The sequence below is a fragment of the Palaemon carinicauda genome, chromosome 2 (assembly GCF_036898095.1).
Source record: "Palaemon carinicauda isolate YSFRI2023 chromosome 2, ASM3689809v2, whole genome shotgun sequence".
Taxonomy (NCBI): domain Eukaryota; kingdom Metazoa; phylum Arthropoda; class Malacostraca; order Decapoda; family Palaemonidae; genus Palaemon; species Palaemon carinicauda.
In genome coordinates, this window is record NC_090726.1 from 46,555,292 (window position 1) to 46,569,889 (window position 14,598).

General features: G+C 40.6%; 1 protein-coding gene across 1 annotated transcript in view; it reads left to right on the top strand.

Annotated features, from left to right (window-relative positions):
* Nucleotides 1-6,625, top strand: part of LOC137624565 (WSCD family member AGAP003962-like) — a 392,441-nt gene extending 385,816 nt beyond the window's left edge. Inside the window, exons 5-6 of the mRNA XM_068355501.1 lie at nt 5,131-5,266; nt 6,110-6,625. Of these exons, the coding sequence (XP_068211602.1) occupies nt 5,131-5,266; nt 6,110-6,504 (531 nt within the window). The 3' untranslated portion in view covers nt 6,505-6,625. The remainder of the gene's footprint in view (nt 1-5,130; nt 5,267-6,109) is intronic.
* Nucleotides 6,626-14,598: the final 7,973 nt, after the last annotated feature.

Consider the following 14,598-nt stretch of genomic DNA (forward strand, 5'->3'; position numbering starts at 1 on the left):
GCACCACGAGAGTCGGCGCCCAAGATCCCCGAAGAGCAACGAATGGGTGATGGTTCACCGGGACAGGCTTCTGGAGCTAGCTGCGGCGCCGGGCCCCTCAAGTTGGCGTCCGAGGATGAGCTCCCCGGATCGATACTCCTCCGGCAGCAGCGGCACCCGACAGAGGGACTCATCATGGCAGGTTCCAGTTGACAGGCATAAGACCCCGAAGGTTCCGACTCCATCCGCCCAGCGGAGAGCGTCGCCCCTTCAGTCTGGCAGCCGAGTCCTGACCTCCAAGGGCCACCTAGCTCGGCCTTCCTCAACGAGCAGGCCCGCAGATTCTAGGACCTCCAGGAGAGATGTGAGACCCAGGATGGAAGCCCCCTTTCCGACGGAGATGCCCGTCCTTCGTCGGGAACCCCCGCGGGAGCGTCGGTCCAGGACTCCCCCACGTGCGAGGTCCTCCGTCGGGGTACCCCCATCACTTGTACCAGCACCCCCGTCAGAGGAGCTCGACGACCATGGAGAGAGGTCAGCAGCGGAGGTATCGGCCTATCGGAGGGTGATAGGCCTCATCAGAAGTCACCACAGGCTGGACGTACCGGAACCCTCCTCCGAAGATGCTTGGCGTTCCAGCCTCAATAGAATAGTGGACGCTCCAGTCCAGCAGTACCCCTCCTTGGCCCTCCCTTTGGCGAGGGACGTTTATTTGGGAAAGGCTCACGTGGACAGGATCGTGGCCAACCACACAAAGGCGCCAAGAGCTAGAGCGCCTCCAAGCTGCTCCAGGGCCTGAAGTCCCACAGCAGGTTTTACCTCCCAGAGGGACAGCGAGCGGGCGCCTGTGCACTGGAACCAGCACTCACCATGTTAGGGCAAGGAGCCTCAGAAGAAAGGGCATCCACGGCTCCAATCTGCTTCTCTCCTTCGGAGGCGGTCATGATGGAGGAGATGTCGAAGGACCTTGTACTCCTCCTGGTTAGACTGGTGGGCGTTCAGTCGTCCTACGACCTATCAGTTCCAGAGACCCAGGCCTTGCTCAAGGAACTCATCAGCTCGAGAGGCAAGGCCCTGAAATTCTTGTCATACCAGTCGTTAGCCATGTCCGCCAACTGGGTCCGACGAAGGAGGGACACTGTTTTGAGCAAGATAACTAGGAGGCTGCCGGACAGAGAGGCCAGATCTCTGAGGAACCTGACCCTGTGGGACGACTCAATCTTTCCCCCGAAGGCAGCGGAGGAAGCGATGGAGAGAATTCGGAGAATGAAGGAACCGTTCGAGACCAGTCCCCACCCGGTCAGAAGGCCGACATTCAGAAGGTCCTCCATCGACACGCCTCGCCCTCCTCGGCCAGCTCCTAACCACCCTAGGAGAGACAACTCGGCAACAACATGGTCCCAGTCGTCTCAGCCCTCCCGTAGAGGATCAGCCTCGAACCAAACCGCCTATAGACCGTCCTTCGCGGCGTCCAAAAGAGGCCGTTCAGGCCGCTCATCGAGAAGATAGGGAGGGAGGCCCCCTACCCCTGCCGGAGCCTCAGGTGGGGGGATGCCTCAAACATTTTTGGCAAGCATGGGAAGAACACGGAGCAGACCCGTGGACCGTGACAGTTCTGAAAGAAGGGTACAGGTTGCCCTTCCTAGTGGACCCTCCTCCTCTGATACCAGATTAGCAGGCGGAGTGGCTAGCCCCCAAGGATCCCTTGAAACGGACAGCTCTGCAGGGATAGGTCTCAGCGATGTTGGCAAAAGGGGCAATGGAACCGGGTCGGGACCCAGGTCCGGGGTTCTACAGCAGGCTGTGTCTGGTGGAGAAAGTGACAGGAGGATGGAGACCGGTCATAGACCTCTCAGCCCTCAACAAGTTCGTCTGCAAGACAGACTTCAAAATGGACACTCCAAAATCAGTCTTGGCATCCTTGAGAGAAGGGGACTTCGTGATGTCAGTAGATCTCAAGGATGCCTACTTCCAGATCCCGGTTCATCCCTCCAGCAGGAAGTACCTACGGGTGAAATGGGAGAACCAGACGTTGCAGTTCAAGACCCTCTGCTTCGGGTTGTCCACTCTCCCCCAAGTCTTCACAAGAGTCTTCACAACGGTCTCAGTCTGGGCACACGAGCAGGGGATCCGCCTGATTCGTTACCTGGACGACTGGTTGCTACTTTCAGCCTCAGAGGAAGTACTGAAGGACCAAGGTGCTATGTTACTGCAGTTCTGCAACGTTCTGGGGATCACCATCAACCTAAAGAAGTCCCAACTGATACCCTCCCAGGACGACCTACCTCGGGATGGTTCTGGACTCCCGATTAGTGAAAGCCTTCCCCTCCGCGGACAGGCTGGACAACTTAGACCAGGTCCTCCGCCCTTCCTGACGGACCAACCCAGGAGGGCAAAGGACTGGCAGACTAATAGGCCACCTTGTGTCTCTGGAGAAACTGGTCCCCCAGGGCAGGCTAAAGCTCAGGGAGGTCCAATGGAACCTGAAGGAGAACTGGATCCAAATGGATTCCCCCCACAGAGTGGTCCCGGTGATTCCGAACACGAAACGGGTCCTGGAATGGTGGAGCTGCAGGACGAACACCCTCAAAGGGATGCCCTTTGCGGCCGACCCTACAGAGATGATGCTCCTGTTCACGGATGCGTCGAAGGCGGGGTGGGGTGCTCATCTCTTAGGGAAATCAGCAAGAGGGAACTGGACAGCCCTAGAGAAGACCCAGCACACAAACGTTCTAAAGTTGAGGGCAGTACAAAGAGCGTGCCTGGAGTTTGTACACCTACTCCGGGGAAACATCGTAGCGTTGATGTGCGACAACGCCACCCAAAAGCGGCATTCGAGGACGACTTCCAACATCCGTGGGACAATCTCGACGTGTACGCTTTTCCCCCCTTCAGGATGCTCAGGCAGGTCCTCAACAGGGTGAGAAGGACGAGCAACCTACAGATGACTTTGGTAGCGCCCTGGTGGCCGGAGAGAGAGTGGTTTGTGGACCTAAGGGAACTAACACAACAGCCGCCCTGGCCCCTTCCGGACAGGCCAGATCTTCTCTGGCAACCACACTTCCAAAGGTTCCACGAGAATCCTCGGTCCCTCCGCCTTCACGCGTGGAGGTTATCGAGCGTCTCCTGAGGAGGGAAGGCTATTCATCGAGTACAGCAACGAGGATGTCGGGCCACCTGAGACGGTCATCGACAGCTGTATACCAGGCTAAGTGGGCCACCTTTACCAAATGGTGCGCCACTAGGAACATCAGGCCTCCATCCCGCAAGTAGCGGACTTCCTAGTTTACCTCAGGGACGTGGTCAACATGTCCATTCCAGCCATCAAGGGAGTCCGCGCGGCTTTGGGCCAAGTTTTTCTCCTGAAGGGCATAGACCTAGGTAACTCCAGACATATCTCAATGCTCATTAAGAGCTTTGAGCAATCATGCCCCCCGCAAGCTGTGAAGGTGCCACAATGGGACGTGGCAAGGGTCCTGAAAATGTTATCCGAGCCCCTGAAAGACATCGTGGACAAGTATCTCACTCTCAAGGCAGTTTTCTTGCTGGCGTTAGCTTCAGCTAAACGGGTAGGTGAGATTCATGGTCTGTCCTACGTAGTTGCTCACTCGAAAGGTTGGCGAGAAGTCACGTTCAAGTTCGTCCCTTCCTTCGTAGCTAAGACCCAGAACCCTGCCGTATGGGACCCCAGGTTTGAGGGTTTCTCTATTCCGGCAATCCCCCGGTCGGACGACGTGAAGGATTTGCGCCTATGCCCCGTCAGGGCAGTGAGGAAATACTTGGAAAGAACAGCAAAACTCCGGCCCGGGATCAAGTCTTTTTGTTTCCACTGGCCTCGTGAAGAAGCCAGTCTCGAAGAATACCATCTCCTTCTGGTTGCGGCAGGTCATCATCAGGGCCTACAGTAAGGCGGGAATCCCCCTGCCGGGGAAACCCAAGCCCCATGACATTAGGGGCCAGAGTACTACGTTGGCCTTCGAGAAAAATATGGCAGTGGGCCAGATCCTAAGGGCAGGCACCTGGACCAACCAGTCTACCTTCACGGCTCACTATTTGAAGGACTATTCAAGAAGATCCCTGGACGGGTTCTCGATAGGTACCGTCGTTTCAGCGCTCCAAACGGTTTAAAGACATAGCCTCAGTGATAACCGCGGGTAACAAGCACAAGAGACACAGGTTCGTTCCTGAAACCCCCTTGTACTTCCTTCCCCCTTTTTTCCGCTTCAAGTGGGCTCTGTGAGGGCCCTGAGCCACAGACGAGTACCTCAACAAGAGGAAGACATGTCCCCTAGGATTTCTTGCACAGGTGAGTTTCTTTGTGTCTAAGATGGGTTTTTGTGTAGTTTCCTCTCAATCGTTTTCTATGGGTGAACATGACCTAGGCACTTTCTAGGTCTCTGGATATTCCTCAGCATGGTCTCAAGAATTTTTTAGGGCCACGCCCACCTCCTAAAGTATAAGTCTCCTAAGAAAGTAGTCCGAGGTAAGTACTTCGTGTTGGAACAAATCACAAATTTTAGGTAATTTGTATTTTTCTTAACAGTACTTGCCTCGAACTACTTTCGGGTAATGGCCCACCCTGCCTTCACCAAGTGTCCCCTGGTTTCTTAAGAGACCTTAGCAACCCGAACTTACTGGAGGTCGAGACCTGAGCAAGCATGCTCTCTGACCCGGGGTAGCCTCAGGGCGCGAATCACTCTACCTGAGGTTACCCCTCATAGAAAATGGGTTCAGGGTAAACTACACAAAACTCTGGTCGGATGGGAGGAGATCCCAGATACTCCTAAGAAAGTAGTTCGAGGTAAGTACTGTTAGGAAAAATACAAATTACCTCAAATTTGTGATAATTTTTTCTCAGATACTACCAGTAATTGTATCAGGTCCAAAAATATTTTTTTTTGGGGGGGGGGTAAAAAAAAGTTTCCTTCAGCAAGTAATTTGAACAGGTCATGAACTTATTTTTTATTAGACAGTACAATAATTTTATTTACAGTACAGCCGTTTTTAATAAAAATATATTTCACTATTGTATACAAAAATAGTCCTTATTAAAACTAATGAAAAAGTGAAGTGAAGTGTAAAGTTTTACACTAAAAAATAAAACATTAATTTTTCTAACAGAATTTATTTCATAAAATATTTTACTTTCAGATGCGCAAGGCTTTCAAAAGAGCGGTGTTAGTATTAAGGGATCCTTACCTTGCTATTCAAGCAGAGTTCAATCGTCAAAGTGGAGGTCATATAGGACATGCTCAGCCAGATAAATATACTAGAGATAAAGGACGTTGTAAGTACAAAAGATTACATTAGTGTAAATTTATATTTAATTTTACCTAAATTACTTATTAAATTGAAAAATGATAGGACTTTGACTTTTGTTTTAATCAATTACAAATCACTTTCATAAAACTTTGTTTTAATCAATTACAAATCACTTTCATAAAACTTTGTTTTAATCAATTACAAATCACTTTCATGAAACTTTGTTTTAATCAATTACAAATCACTTTCATGAACTTTCATGAAACTCCAATAATTTCTCAGAACTCATAGGCTGTGAATTCTTTTTTTTCTTAAATCACTAACAAAGTGATTTTTACCTCTGGTTATACAAACCCAAGTCCTTTAGTAGGGGCATTTATATAGGAACTAATTTAATTCTTGGGATATACAAACCTCAAAATATGCCTGATGAGCAGCAAGGTTCCAAAGCTTACTTTAGCTATGGACTAGGAATGCAAATTTAAGAAAAGCATCCTATAACTTTGTCATTTGACAATCAGAAATTTTTTTAATTTAATCTAACATCAAAAGTTGGGGGATCAGCTTTCATTAAAGCAAATTTGTAATGAACATTATTGTATGTACTGCCTTCTTAAAACTTAAAATCAATATAGCTATTTAAAGTATGATAGAAAATAGAAGTTTTAGTAACATCATAAAAACAAGTTAATAATGAATCCTTTCAAAATCTCAGCTATCTAAGAATATGAATATTTTAGTGTCATTACATTGTCTATCCTTAACTGTGAACAAAAGATTCATGAATATTCTTTGTAATACAGTACGTACATTACAAAATCCTTTTAAAATTTCAATATAGCACATTTTCATTTTTTTTTTATTCCAGACTGGGAGAAATTTGTGATGAATAAAGCGCTAGCTTGGATGAATACGACTTTAGACTGGCTGAAGTTTGAAGGACCTCTCCATCTTGTGTTCTATGAAGACTTGATTGATAATCTGCCGGAGGAAATGAGAAGAATATTAGAATTTCTCGACCTTGAAGTTTCAGAAAGTAATTTTGATTGCATGATGAGACATCAAGATGGAATATACAAAAGACGAAAACGTCCATTAAACTTTGACCCTTTTACGCCTAAGCTACGATCCTTAGTAGATCGCTGCAAACGTCTCGTAGACCGTGCAGTGCGGGAGGTATTAGCTGGTGGTGACGTTAAACTAGTTTTACGTAACATGAACTACTTGAACATCAGTGATGACAATGTATCAGTAAGTAGATGATAGTACACTTGCATGAAACCACATTGCACCTTACATTAGGAAAATTATTTATAAAAAAATTTTGTATGTAAAATTAACTTAAGATTTGGGGGGAGTAATAAAATTTTATAGCTATAAAATATACTACAGTATTTTAAGCTACTGCCACCACTGCACAAAAAACTTTTTCCCATCATTAGCAGCTTTTACTTAACCATAAACCACAGAACTTCTTCAAAGTAATAGAAGAATGATTTTAGATTAAATTATTACTGTATCTTGAGGCATAAAATTTGAATAATTTTTGTTGCTAAAATATTAGCTTAATTTGAAAGAAATGCAAATGGAACTGTATGAACCTTCTAAGGTCATATTACATCTGTTTACATATGCTAGCATGGTTAAAGTGTTGTTAAAGCCAATACCTTATGAGGCCACTATAATGGAAGGTTCGATTGTATCTTTCGGCTTAACGATTGAAAACGTTTAACAATTACTTTATATTGATTTTTAACCAATGTTGAAAAATCCGAGAAACCTATTTTTTCTTAAAGTTAAAAAAAAAATTTATGGCTTTAGCACCATCAAACCAATTTAATGATAATTATACAACCTACTGTTATACAGGTTAACATTTGCAATCTGGATATTGTACAGTATTTTTAAATTTTCTAGTAAGCATCTTTTTCTTAATCTACCATCAAAAAACATATTAATTGATGCTAGGACTCATATAACCTGTGAGTTTTACTAATAGTTAAAGGATTGAGAGATATTACAATTTTTTTGTATTTTACATTGCTTATAATGTACTGCCATTTTTCTTTTAATTCCAATGTTTTTGAGTTGTCAGTAAAGATAAAATGGACATAATGCAATAGAAAAATCATGGTACTTTTGTTACCGAAATACTAAAAAGAACTTGTATGTTTCATGTAATACCTAAGGGGCCAATGGTTGAGGTGTTCCCAAGTATTAAAAATTGTTTGTAGGCTGCTATTGTCCTCTTGAAACTGTTTACTTTCTGAATGATCTTAAAATTATTTCTGTAAATTGAATGATCTAAATATACTCAAACCAGTAACAAAACAAACGGTGGTTGCTAGTAGAAATGGAATGATGAACGATATGCCTTTTTTCAAACAGACCCTTAAAGAGAGACCATCAAGGTAATCAAATACATAGTTCAAAACCTGTCTTAATCTTCTGTATTACTCAAAACTACAGTGTACTGGTTTTAATTGAATTTCAAAGCATATAATACAATACATATACATAAACCTGTAAAATACCATTTTTATCACTTCACATATAATTTTGAAACAAACCTAGATCTTTGCAATAACAATACCTTTGTAATTATTATTTTTTGGGAGGGGGAGGGGTGTAATTATTATTTTTTGGGAGGGGTAAATTAACCTTACTCTCTAAAGTTAAATACTTCTTTCTAGAATTCTCTATATTTATTCCTATTCAAGGTGCAATTAAATGCATTTTTCTAGACACTGGTAATGATACACCAATCCTCTTTAGCCAAAAAGGTTGTTTGCAATATACTGTACACAAGACACATTTTTTTTCTAAAAATCATAAAAAAAGATAAATTTAATAAAGGGATTTAACAGGTAAATTATATCTTTCAAGTACCAAGATTGGAATTGTGGAAATTTATCGATACCAAGGTAGACTTAGTCCTTATACATGATTTCATACTTATAGCTAATAGTATTGTAAAGTAGTCTAAAAATGGAATAAAAGGCGTTACTAAATAGATTTCAGTTTTGACTGCATAGGCATTCCCACATTTGTACGAGAAATACATAATAGTGACTGAAATTATCCAAGTCTTTCACCTGACAATCTAGTACTGTACTTAACACTAGTAACACTACTCATGTATTTTCTGTAAGCATAGAATAGATCCAAATAGGCTATGAATCCTGTGGTAAAAAAAAAAGTAATTAAAATACTCTTTACAAAGTAACCTATAGAAAAGTTGAGCTCAATCTACCTTAATAAAATGTTTTAATACTAGGGTGTTTAATCAAACTTGAGGGACAAACTCTCTTATAGGTATGGTAGCGTAGCGACTTTGCACAAATAGTTTTCCTTCGGCAGTGTTGTGATTAGTCAATTACTGTCATCAAGAAACATCAGTGAAGCTAGTATAAAAATACTAAATTATAAATGTACATGGAAAAAAATATACTTTGGGGAAATTTTTAAACTTTGAACAGTTATATCTCCTGACTTGATTTTTCTTTTTTATTTTGAAAAGTTTTACTTCGAAGCCTAACAGGAAGGGGGTTTAAATTGTAACAATGATTAAAACAAGTTTTAAAAAGATTAAAAAACAAAATTTCCATCTACACAATTTTCTGAAGTTGCGAGTATATCTAAAATATGAATACGGTGTACTAGAAAAGAATTCTCTTTTATAACTTGAAAATGTATGGGTAATCTGCTGCTTTACAAGTGAAAGGCATAAACTTATTTCCAGCATGGGGGTAAACTATAGCTCCCTGAATTTACTTCTAAAGCCCTGTCCACACGATCGAGCATGCCTGACGGGAAAACAGTGATACCAGGCCACAACAGTTAGTGAAAATGAGGGTTGATGACGTCAGAAGCGGGACAACTAAAGGCAGGGATCTGGCAACACTGTATGATGCCAGATCCCTGTCCGTGGTTTTCTCGCTTCTGACGTCATTAACCCTCATTCTTACTAACTACTGTGGTCTGGTATCACTGTTTGCCCGTCAGGCATGCTCGATCGTGTGGACAGGGCTTTAGTATTAATTGGAAAGCCTTAAAATGAATAACTGTTCCCACTTTTCATACATCTTGTCAATTGATGACCACAAGTGTAACAGCAGGTTTTCCCCACAATAGCAATTATACGGTGAATGCCTCGCAGGCTTCAGTGTTGGCTTATGTAGCCTAACTAACATAAATCCAATCCTTATAGACATCAAGTTTATAGTCAATATTTAAAGTTAATCAACCCAGAAACCCTATTCAATTTACGAAGCTGAACATTTCTAGTATGAAACCATTATTTCCAATTTTATACTGTATAAACAAATAAGAAAATTAAAATGTAAATTTACGTCAAGAAAAACCTAAACTGCTTCTATTTCCTACCTGCTAATCATAAATTCCATTTATAGTATCCCCAAAAACATTTCCTTTTAAACAATACTTAAAAAAAAATCTGTCACTCCAAACAACCCCCGATTTATTAGAAAGTCACAACAAATGTGCAAATTTAAAAAAACATGGCTTAAAATGTCAAAATACACTGTAAATAGATTAACTTCATGATTTTTAATGTAAAACTAGCAAATCTAGTCATAGGATAAGAACACCTATTATGTGATGTGTTCCTACTTTAGGAATGGAGGTTTTACATGTGCAAAAGACTTTATATCTTGGAAAATTTCAAGAATCTTTAAAGACAAAGTATGCAGTGTGGTAACAGGATATTTTTGTCAAAGTGTTGAATGCATTAACTATTTGCCTAAAACAATGTCAAGATTTCTCACTCATAATTCATGAAATACAACTTTTGTTACTGAAGTATCGAAAAAACTATCAAATTAAATTGTGTATAATAAAGTGGAAAAATATAATTAACTGCAAAGATCCAATATAACTGACGATACTGATTATACATTGTATAAGTACTCTATATGCCCGAACCAAAATAAGTTTGGCAAATGTTTTGCATTCATTTTCTTGGTCAAAATATCAATCTACTAAAATGTTCCAAGTGTGTTTAGTACCATATCCTTGTTCTGTAGTTTTTTGCTATGATGTAATTGCTCACTTTTATAAATGTAAAATAATAGTATTTTAAAAAATGTTACCTTTACTTTATGTGAGAGCGGAATAAGCTATGTCATCAAAGAGAAATGTGATAACATTATTTAAAACTAAAAAATTTCCACCTGAATCGGATGAGACAAGGGTAACGAAAAAATTTTCTGGTTATCACAGTTAATATCTCCCTTTCAAAACTTAATTAATGAATTATTTCCGAATACTATACTATACTCTGTGGTGTTTATACATGAAATTATAAAACTCAGGTTACCTTTGACTCAAACGATTCAAGTTTTCTTAGTAAACCCTGTGATATAGTTTCTAGAGAATCATTGCAACAGAGGTAGGTACTGTATAGCCAGTCATCTTCCAACAAGGTTGGATGGCATTACGTAGGGCTAGAATGATCATGTCTACCGTGTAACTGAGCTTATGATAGAATACTGTACACCCCTTTGCATGAAATATTTCAAGACTAATAAAGTGAGTAAAATTTTATGTAGACATTAAGCACTCGTAAAAACCATCGTGTACGACAGCTCTGTTACATAACTTTTTTTTTTTTAAATTAGGAGTTTAAACAAAGCATCTGTCCAGCTAAAATGTGATGTCAGATTTTAATAATCAATTGGTACACCAGAAAGCATAAATCATGTCAATTTCAATTTCTAGCTGATAGCATAATACTGAACTGTAGCTACAGATATAGATAAGTCCTTTTGTAATCCAAGAAATTAAAGCAAAACTACTGAACACGTATTTGTCTTTTACCTTTATTCTAGTTAACCTTTTTTACCCCCAATGGACGTACTGGTACGTTTCACAAAACTCATCCCTTTACCCCCATGGACGTACCGGTATGTCCTTGCAAAAAAACTGCTATTTAAATTTTTTTTTGCATATTTTTGATAAGTTTATGAGAAACTTCAGGCATTTTCCAAGAGAATGAGACCAACCTGACCTCTCCATGACAAAAATTAAGGCTATTAGAGCAAATAAGAAAATATATATTGCAAAATGTGCTTGAAAAAAAAAACGCCTGGAGGTTAAGGGTTGGAAAGTTCCAAATAGCCTGGGGGTAAAAAGGGTTAAAGATGTCGGTTGGGAAAAAAAAAATTTGTTATTTCTATACTCGCCTGATGTTCATATTGCTTTTGACTCCTGAAGTCTGGTGTTTCGATGTTACCCCTTAATAGAAAAATTTCCTTTTTTCTTCCTTTACTATACACTAAAGTCTAGTCAAAGTAATCAGACTTACTAGTGTCTAACAACAATAACATACTATGCATGTCATATTGCGTCTTCCGTCTCAAAGTCAAAGCATTCCCTATCCTCATAAGGTCACTAGTCAGTAAGAGGAGGGTGGGCACATGCAAGCCAACAGAAATAAATTTTACCTGCAATATCTAAAGCAAAAGGCTTCAAAAATATTTTACCAGTGAGATCTTGAGCTAAAAGCTTTTCAAAAGGTTCGAAATGTGAACTCTCTACATACTGCAACATTGTGTTTGAATCACATAAAAGATAGGAGTACTCTAGGTCATTCAATATTAAAGGACTCAAAAACATTCGCTAAAATGCCTGATACAGAAAAACCCTATCTTATATATTTAAGCACAGAAATCAACATGGATTAATATCTTTAATGGCTGAAATTTAAAATCTATCATCAGAGAACAGGAAACTTTAAAATTTAAATTTCTTCACTTACACCAATCAAAAACATTAATTAATAAACAGACTTTCAGAAACTACGATAGCCAACCTAGAGGCCCAAGGTCATTGCTTCCAAGAATATGGTGTAGCCCTTACGAGATTTTAGCAGAATTACCCTTAATTGGTTGTCTAAAAGGATTGGTTTGTACAGTAACTAGCTCAAGCACTCCAATAACAAAGGTCACAGAACTGTGAACCATTTTAATTGTTGCTAAAAAGTAGCTACCAGCATCTTGCTGTTCATCTTATTTCTTGAGAAAACATTTTGACAGGTGGAAAAGGTGTAAAAATCCAGATTTGAACAGACGATACATGCCAACATGTTGAAAATGTATAAATATCCAGATTTGACTAGTCTCCCAACATAGCATTAACCTTCCAGGGTGAAAAAAAAATATATCTTTTTGTTTATAGAGGTTGCAAACATGTCAACGTTTGGTCAAGCCCACCAATTCAAATTTCTAGACATACTGTATTAGCAGATGTAGCAACCATTCTTTTAATTTGATTTTTTATGCTTAGCTGATCTACTAAGATGTTCGACTTCCCTGCAATGAACTAGGGAAAAAGATTATTCTTCAAAATTATCCAGGTAAATAGTATTTCTTCTATCCAGTACAGGTATTGGATCTTGCATCCCCCTCGTTTCCGGATGTATGCCAAAGCTGTTGTCTTGTTAGAATATTACAAGTCTCTCTTTTACCACCAGTGTTTCCCGAAGCTGAAGGGCCATGAATATTGCTAAAATTTCATGTCAATTTACAAGTTTATTTCCAAGACGTCCACTTTTCTGACAGATTTAAAAGATCTGCAGTTTTTGCCCATCCATCTTATGAAAGGTCCATGAAAAGAGATTTGGGATTTTCTATCTGCAAGGAAACTCCTTGGGATAACAGATAGAGATCGCCCCAACAACTCGGCAGTTAAATTCAGTTCTTCATCACCAAAATCAAGATTGTGTCTAAATAGGAAATCTTTGCACCAATTTAGATCGAGATGAAAAGGTCTCATGGTATGGGCCTATCGGAATTAATTTCCCCAAACAAAGTCATGATCCATTAAAGTCTCTCCACATTTGAACTAACAGAGACTTCATCATAATAAATAATCTTTTGAATTGGCATCGGAAAAGACTTACACAAAGACCTGAAATTCCAACCTCTATAGAAATCAGAGCAAAAATACTGAGGAAAGAGGGATGTAGTCTCCAGTACCGTGGCATTCCTCTTGCCCAACTTGCATGAAGAATATAAAAACCACAGCGTACTTCCTCTTCATGAACCAGCTGGAAAAATGCTTAGCAGACTGGTGTGCCATGTTAGTCATTGCCTTCACAACAGACACAGCGAACTTCACTACTTCTCTAAAGTTTTGGGATTTCACAAATCCTGAAAGGCGAAGTAGGTGAATACAGCAGATCACTACTCGATCCAGGAACCCACCTGACGGCACGCCATGGAAGAGGTTTTCATGGCAGTAGACTCCAGAGCTGAGAAGACTGTGCCCTTGCTCCACAGTCTCTTCACAGACAAATCCGCCATTAACACAGACATTAGGGGATCAACGAGAAAAGAAGGGCTTGTACCCCTTGACATATGTAATATCCTCTGTTGAGAGAGTGCAGGAGGCAGGACTTGGCTTAACCAGGTAGACAGCAATGAATTCCGAGGCCCGGAGAACTGAAAATTCACTCCTCACAAGCAAATTCTGACCATGACAACAAAGATAAGGTCTTTGACCCTTAAGGAATGCCAAAACTGTGATCAATGATAATTGAAACCCCTTTCAAAGGCATTGTAGTAGCATCTCAAAGTTCATTGCACACTCAAATGAATGCAAGAACATAAAAGGAATCTAGGAGCATTCTCATCATGTATAAAAGATCTCACCGGCATGTGCACGAGGTTTCCTTGTGCACCTCCCTTTTGAGTTTCGTCCTAAGAGGAACATTCCAATTGTGTTTATTCCCTACAGGGGAAGTTGCCCAGCCCTTGCTCTCTACAATTGATGTTAACTCATGGGACTGGCCATGTGCAGCAATCACAAAACTTAAAATCAGTTACAATATTTGGGACCTTTACATCTTTTATTACAATTAGGAACTCTATAATCGTCTATCGCAATTGAACTGCAAAGAATAAAAAAAATTCATGTCAAAGATAGAAGAGGCAGTTATGATTACGTCGGTACTACTCATGGTTGGAGTCAAAAGCGAGTGTCTAGTTGACCGATGGGTGGGTGGAGCTCGCACTCCAACTGCCACTAGTTATAACTACCTCGTTATATATTTTAAATGGCTATTCCAGCTTCATTGAAGACTCTTATCACAGGACTACACTTAGTATTTGCGTAGAACAAATAATCTCATTCAAGGCCAATTCATACTTTGCATCTCATAAAGCTCTAATCAGTTGAAGAGATTAGTAGCTGTTAAAAACCAATCTTACACTAAATGGTATTGTACATTCAAAGGAGGATTTATTTACCTTAAAAGATAAAGACTTCCAAGCCGTGTATCCTCAAGACCTCTTAGGTCTGCTACTCCTCAAAACGGGCGACGACTTTTGCTTTTTT